Genomic DNA, 8,087 nt, shown 5'->3' on the forward strand with positions numbered 1-8,087 from the left:
TGGACTTCCCTTTCTCCACTTCTACAATATATCAATCCTGCAGCTAACCATGTTTTACATTTAGAAACAAAACAAATTCCTTCCTTATTTAATTAGTACCCTGGCAAGTGATAAAGTCTTTCTAAGATTTCAGTATTTTAGCCTGAGCTATCGTCCAGGGATCTACAGATCGAACTCTATGCTTTAATTCTACTTTCCAGGGCTTCTCACTGCACAGAACCAGATCTGATAAGTCACTGACTCACATCAATTGTGCTTCCTGATCCAGAAGAGTTTAGTAAGTTTTCCACCCCTCCCCCTGCCACCTACCCCAAGAAGTCCTCTCTCATGACTGGGAACATCCTCTTGGGAATATGTTTTCCTCTGATTTCTAATTTGAGTCAAAGAGCAAATATGAGTAGAATCCTGGGAATTCCAGCTTTATACCTGCCTAGTTTTTCCCTAAAATTAGTCAACTGAGAAAAATACAATCGGTTCAGCCCTCTCCCGATCAACTTCAGAATCACTGTGCAGATGCCCCTATACCAACCTTCCTTTTCCGACTTTCATCAGTTGTGTGACTCTCCCTCACCCTCCCATTCAGAATTTTAGTATGGGCTGGAGCAGAACGTGGCATCCTGTCACTAACCTTGGAATCAAAATGAATTCCCAGCTGACCATAGGAGGGATGAGGACAAATGATTAATTATACATTTAATACTGAGGAAGTTTCTGATTAAAGGATACCATATGGTGCCATCTGCTATGTTGGCATAGGGAGACTGGTGACAGCCTATGCTCCAGAATATACTGCAAGTGATGATAGCATGAGCTGCACCACAGCCACAACTGACATAAGCTCCGCTCCTCAGGCTTGTTTAACCTGGCAACGCACGCACTGATTATATCTATTCTTCGATACCTGATGTGCTGGTCGATAAACAGAATGTGTGCATGCCAGGTTATACTTGATGCATAACAGAACGAGGCACTATGTACTGTGACCATGCAAGCGTGGTGATGTCCTGAGCTTCAGAGAAAGCCAGAACGCTCATTTGCGTTCAGACCACAAAAACCAGCATTGCTAGTGATGTGTGTTTTTTTTTTCAATACATCTCAGGCGCATTGCCCAGATTACTCTAACAAGGATGCTAAGTATCAATTCACAGTGACTTGCTGCCACAGTATGTGCAACAATGCAAATTTGTAATTTTACCAGAAAATTGCGTTTTTATTAAAAAGAAACCTAATTTAATAACTATTGTCTTGGAAACCGTGCTGTTCACTGAATTGCTATTGTACTTCAACGCAGTACTGACGGAGTGCTGCAGTGTCAGAGGTGCCATTCTTTGGATGAAAGCTTAAACCAAGGCCTCCTCTGCCCTCTCAGTTGGACATAAAAGTTCCCATGACAGCATTTGAAGGTCAGGGGAGTTCTCCCCGGTGTCCTGGTTAAGTTCTATCCCTCGACCAAGACCTAAAGCAGATAATTTGGTCATTATCACATTGTTGTTTGCGGCATCTTGCTATGCATAAATTGGTTGCTGCATTTCATCGCTCACGTGCAGCCTATGCTTGTTCTATAGCAATAAGGGCAACTACGGCCTACATACAGGATCTACCCCAGGAGACTGAAACACAGCTGAAAACAGCAAGAAATCTGAACATCCATATAAAGAGCAATATTGGAACAGTAAGATTGCTCAGCAGTATATGTTGATGGAGGAACCTGCTGAAATTTATATTGATTGAGCTCACCAACACAACAAAATAACATGAGTAACAATGCCACTAGCGGATTGTAGTGTGGTAATGAGCTGCACAGATTTGTACAGAGTGGGATCCTATTTTTCTGTTTATCCCATAGTTCTGGCTGCTTTGGTGAGCCAATTTAATGCAGAGAAAGCTACAGGGCAGGTGAGTGGGAGATGTCATGTGATGCCATTTGGTTAGGCTGTGTTATACAAATATGTACAGTTTGCAGAGTGTTGTAAACCCTGTCCTGGAAGATACATTTTCTTCTGCTCATTGATTTTAGCAAAAGGAATATGTGTACAAAACTGGTGTTCCCTGCTTCATATCCTTTCTACTAAATGAGTGACATGAGGAAATTCCAGCTTGTGGAGGCTGCTGTGAGCCATAAAAAATAGGTTTGGATACAAGTTTGAAAAGCTTCCCTGCATCAGAGAGGGTCGTTCATCTGAATCAAGAACATAGGTTTAAGTATTGCTGAAAACAGAGACATTTTGTCCAAGCTTTTCATCTTGCACTCATCAGGACAATTCACAAGAATACCAATGTAAGGGAAGCAACAAATTTATACTATATGAGAAGAGAGTGCTGATTGGTTGGCAAGTGGACTCTGATTGGTACAGGCGTTGCCATGGTTTGTCTGGACTGGCCAGAGACACTAGTGTAAGAGAGTTCAGGGTCAGGAAGTGAGCCTGGGAAGGGAGACTTGACCAGGCTGGAGAAAGAGACATAGGTAGCAGAAATGATGGAATATTTTTTAGATATAAATTGAACATCGGTGAGCTTGGAACTTTGTCAAAATTAGAGATTGTTAGTCATTAGTTTCCGATGACACACTCCAGGGTTTTCTAATTGAGTTGTAAGCTGTTTTGTAAAAATACTGGGGTAAGAATTCCTGTGCGTTGGTGTAGCAAAAGAGCAAATGTGTTCTTTATAAACGTGCATCCAACACAGGTCCAGAGATCAGGAGATATGAAATTATAGATACCACGAAATGAGCCAGTGGTGTAACCTAATATTGAGGATTTGCACAGTGTTTATAAACCACTCAAACTTCACTCTTCTGAATATCACTGAACCTCAATAGCTGTGTGAATATAACGTACAGTAATGGTCAGATTCTAACAGGCCATGAAATTAGTCTGGTATTGTGACAATGATGAGTGAAACACTCCGACACTGTGTTTAATATTTACCTGCTGTTTGTCCACACAGGGCTGGCGATGGATGGTGGTGGGTTCCTGTCATCGCACCAATGATTGGCGGAGTTCTTGGGACGGCCATTTACGTTCTGATTATTGAGCTGCACCATAAAGACATAACGCCAAAGGAGAGCCGCTGTACTTCAGAACCGCAAAGTGAAGGGAAGGCAAAATATGAAATGATTTCAGTACAGTGTAACAAATAATGCTGAACATTGAGAGGAGTGCCATCTACCAGGTTTGGGATCTGGGCCTGTGAAGAGAAATGGATTAATTTCAGAGAGTTTCATTATTCTCCAGAAAAATGAGTCACAGGAATATGGTTCTAATTTTATTGATCGGGAACACAGTCATCAATCACTCAAACTATTATTCAGCCAATCTAATGTTATGTAATTATACCTTGAAAGGCTATTTGGCACCCAAGTAGCGAAGGGACAGAATTGAGACCAGTGCAATATTCAGTGAGGAAAACCTGGCAACTCATGAGTCACAAAGTCATGAATAAATTACTTAGAGAATACCTGTCGGGGGCAATGTCATGTAACTCACAGACGTAATGACTCAACTCATAGATATAAATGAGTTACTTCAGCTGCTTTGCAAGTGGTTAATGTTTCCTAAATCACCTTGACCTGCTGTGTATTCTGCTGATATCACACATATACATTTATTTATACATTTCTGTATACAACTTCCACGTAGAGTGGTGTCACAATGTCGATTAACACTGTTCTGGAAGGCGCAATCACTGTCCAAGAGAATGGCATGCCAATCAGACTACAGATATTTGTGAAATAAAAAGGTATTTTCAAGCTATATCGTGCATCAGAAAGATGAATTTACATTAGAAGTGTTAATGGTGTCATATATCAGTTTATACAAATCTCCTCGCCAATACATATTTGTGTTTGATACTTTTATTTCCACAGGTCCATGCCAAAGTGTTTCTTTACGTTACTTCACAGAATAACTAAAACATATACTTGAATAAATTTTATATCAATAAATAGTTAAAATTATTGCAACCTTACATCTGCTTATGTGATTATGTTTTGTAACTCAATACAGTGCTGTGTTTTTGCTAATACATATTTTACCAATCAGCAGTATAGTCTGGAAGATCCTAATGATGTCATTGCCAAGGCCTTGTTTACTCTTCACTGTCACATCTATTCCCGCTTACAACAGAATGTCTGCTTTACTTATAAATGCACTTATAAATTTACTTGCAAATAATTGGACAATTTAACATGGAATGTGAAGTGGAGATGCTGACTGCTGCACTTAGAAGCAATTCTGATAAAAGTAATACCACCAAACACAGATTACCCATCCACCCATTCACCGTTGTTTGTAAAACTCTGCTATGCACAAAATGGCTGAGCATTTGTCACTTAACAAAGACATGGTCATCCTGAGAGACATGGCAAGGTGCTCGGGCTAACCTTTCAACTTTGCACTCCTTGTGGTGAACTTTACCCAGTAGGAGAGCAATATCAGAAATTGACTCTGCTTTGAAATGATTTTTCTACCATCAATTTAAAGAGTTGGAGATTTATACACAGATTGGATCCCAGTTTAACATCTCACCCAATAAATAGCAAGAGGAATTTTAACCGCCCAAGTACTGATGGGTTTGGGCTCGATGGGATGTAAAAGTGTTTAGAAATCTCAAACCAAGCCCAACGTGCCTCAAAGCTGCCCACTTCTGGCTTTAACAGAGGCAGGACGGATGGGCAGGCAACCAACCTGCTCCCAGGAGGCGGGTTGTTCATAGAGTCACATACAGCACAGAAGGAGGCCTGTCGGCCCATCAAGTCCATGCCAGCTCTCTGTGGAGCAATGCATTTGATGAAGCTGTGTGCCTCAGATGTTATCTTCCAGTTTTAACCCAGCAGAGGTTTGAGATTTTCCAGCAGTGTTTGTGGGCCAGGAGGAGGAGCAATGCTTTCTCCTAGCCTCCAAGCTAACTGCCTCCCTCCCTGCAATCGGACCCACCCCACAATCAGACCTCCCCCCACCACCTCCCCCCCCCCCCCCACCACCACACAATATCACTGACATCCTTGTGATTACCAACAACCCCCTCCACTATCATCGACACCCCCGCCATCTCTGCTCTTGATCTGTCTCCACCACCGCCCCACTGCCCCCACAGTCATCCCCTAACCCTACAAGCCCCTCATGATCTCAAGCCTAGAAGCATGAACCTACCCGTTCCTGGGCTGTGGCCTCTGCTACAGTTTTCCCCAGTTGAAAGGGAGCCAAGCCTGCCCAATCAGGCTGGCTTCTGGTGGGGATCCCGCTGTTAAAAAAAAAATACGGTAGAGTCAAACTTCCATAGCATTTGGGGAAACCTAAATGACCAGAGGGCCTCCCCACAATTTGGAAATCCCACCCCAGTAAAGACTGGGGCCAGATGTCTGATAATACAGCACTCCCTCAGCACGGTGCTGAAGTATCAGCCTCAATTGTGTACTCAAGTCCATAGTGACTCAAAGGTGACAGTGCTATCAACTGAGCCACATGGACTGTTTTACAGCTGTCCCTGCACACTGGCTTTGGGAACATTTACTTTTATAGTAAATATTGTTCAGTTTTTGCTGCTCTTCCATGTCTGGAATAGACATGTTCTGAGGTTCTTTTCCTAAAAAGTTTGTATTGCCAAGTTCTGCTGCTGGTTTGTTTACTATCTTGTTGCCTGGTAACCTGACACTGGCATGGCTCCACCTACGAACACTTGTGCAGCTCACAGATCTGTGTTTATCTACCCAGCACAATTGTATTAGGTGTAACTTAGCAACCAGCAGAACCACTTGGGTGAGTTATAATTATACAAAAATGCGCTTACCTTTCATCTCAATACATTGGTTAAGTTTCATTGCATTTTCAGTCTAAACTGCTTTGGTTGTGTTTAGTTTACTTTAATGACACCTTAGTGGGATATTTGCACATACACAATGATTAGCTTAAAAATCAGACATCTGGACCTTATGAGGAAGAGGACAGGAAATAGCAAGTTCAATTCCAACCATTCGACTGCAATGTAATATCTGAACAGTCCAAATGGGAAAGAAGTCAGGAGAGTTGTCAGAGCTGATTGTAGTTCTCGAACACAACGGCACTTAGATCACATTGAAACTCCAAGCAGGTGAGAGAATGTCACTTTGCATGGTAACCTATCAATAACACACTGGAGAAACTGGCATTGTTTTAAGCGCATAACAAACTAGATCAGGAGTATTCTATATTAAATGAGATTGGAAGCAGTCTAGGCTTAGAGTAACAGCTTGCATTTATATCATGTGTTGAAAACACACTGCACCTTTTGTCCGGGTCAAAATCAGGGGAGGTATTCAAGAATGGTCAAAGGAGTAGGAAGAGAGGCAGCAAGATGAAGAAGTTAAGGAAGAGAATCCAGAGTCCAAAGCTATGGAGACTGAGGGCTCTGCCAACAGTGGTGGAGCTCAGGCAAAGGGGAAGAGCAGAGGGTGTGTGGTCGGATCTAGGTTTGGAGAAGACTATAGGAGTTGGATGGAAGTAGCCAAAACAGGATTTGAAGGTGAAGGCAAAAAATTGAAACTTGATGCACTGGAGAACATGGAACAAGTTGAGATCTACAAGGGTGGGGGAGGGGATTGGTGCACAGGATTTATGCAGCGTAAGATATGGGCTTCAGGATTCTTGAGTTGGAGTTTGTGTGAGGTGAGTTAGGGAGGCTGGTAAGGAGACCACTGGAAAAATGATGGCTTGACATGATGAGGGCATGAATGGGGATTTCATCAGCAATGAGGTTTCAGTAGCGACATAGGTCGGCCATGTCTGGGAACAGGATATAAGCAGTCTTGGCATTGAACTAGATGTAGAATTTGAAATTCAACTAAAGGTCCAACGGAACACAGAGATATTACATCATTGGGTTCAGTCTGAGCAAGCAGGCAAGGAGAAAGATGAATTTTTGGAAGCTGAGGTACAGAGTTTCTAACAGGAGCTAATCAGAATGGTAAAAGCAAAATACTGCGGATGCTGGAAATCTGAAACAAAAACAAGAAATGCTGGAATCACTCAGCAGGTCTGGCAGCATCTGTGGAAAGAGAAGCAGAGTTAACGTTTCGGGCGTCTGTCTTGATGATGTTGAACTGAAAAACATTCTGGCTCATTCAGGATTCAGTGTCAAATAGGTAGTCAGAAGATACAGTAACAGTGTGGATTCAAAGGTGGAGGGAAAGAAGCAGTTTTGGGCTGGGACTCATTGTCATAGAGTCATAAGCACAGAAACAGGCCCTTCGGCCCATCGTGTCTATGCTGGCCATCAAGCACCTAACTATTCTAATCCCATTTTCCAGCACTTGGCCCATAGCCTTGTATGCTATGGCGTTTCAAGTGCTCATCTAAATACTTCTTTAAATGTTGTGAGGGTTCCTGCCTCTACCATCTCTTCAGGCAGTGCGTGCCAGATTCCAACCACCCTCTGGGTGAAAACATTTCTCCTCAAATCCCCTCTAAACCTCCTGTCCCTTTCCTTAAATCTATGCCCCCTGTTTATTGACCCCTCCGCTAAGGGAAAAAGTTTCTTCCTATCTAAACTATCAATGCCCCTCATAATTTTGGATACCTCAATCATATCTCCCCTCAGCCTTCTCTGCTCCAAGGAAAACAACCCTAGCCTTTTCAGTCTCTCTTCATAGCTGAAATGCTATTCTAGAAATGTAGAAATATGCCTAGAAATGTATTCTAGGTACAGAGTAAACTAGATTGGGTACACGTTAGTTACTTTGCAAAGTAAACTGGGAATATTTTAGGTATATTGCAAGGTAGACCGAGTACACTCTAGCAGTGACTTTAATAAGAAGCTTTAGTTTTCTAGAGTTTCTACATAGCCTCCTACCTACACCCCAGCCAGAACCAACAGCAGACCAGCCATTGCAGGCACAGAGACAGTCGCATGAGCCTAGTTCTACTAATAAGCTCTACAACTGGACACAATTATTTCCCCTTACACGCCTTTGCAACCAAACTATCAGAAACAGACGGATGGCGCCTCATTTTAATTCCTTCTCTAAAGAAGAGCAGCCCTGACAATGCAATACTCCTTCAGTACGCTACTAGATTATCATTGTAATTAGTGGGGCTTGAACCCACAGCTACTGA

The 8,087-nt window shown here is 42.5% G+C and overlaps 1 protein-coding gene across 1 annotated transcript in view; it reads left to right on the forward strand.

Moving 5' to 3' along the window:
* Positions 1 to 3,929, forward strand: part of aqp9b (aquaporin 9b) — a 64,307-nt gene extending 60,378 nt beyond the window's left edge. The window contains exon 6 of the mRNA XM_068017895.1: positions 2,947 to 3,929. Coding sequence (XP_067873996.1) covers positions 2,947 to 3,139 — 193 coding nt within the window. The 3' untranslated portion in view covers positions 3,140 to 3,929. The remainder of the gene's footprint in view (positions 1 to 2,946) is intronic.
* The last annotated feature ends 4,158 nt before the right edge of the window (positions 3,930 to 8,087 follow it).

Source organism: Heterodontus francisci, chromosome 38 (genome assembly GCF_036365525.1).
Source record: "Heterodontus francisci isolate sHetFra1 chromosome 38, sHetFra1.hap1, whole genome shotgun sequence".
Classification (NCBI taxonomy): domain Eukaryota; kingdom Metazoa; phylum Chordata; class Chondrichthyes; order Heterodontiformes; family Heterodontidae; genus Heterodontus; species Heterodontus francisci.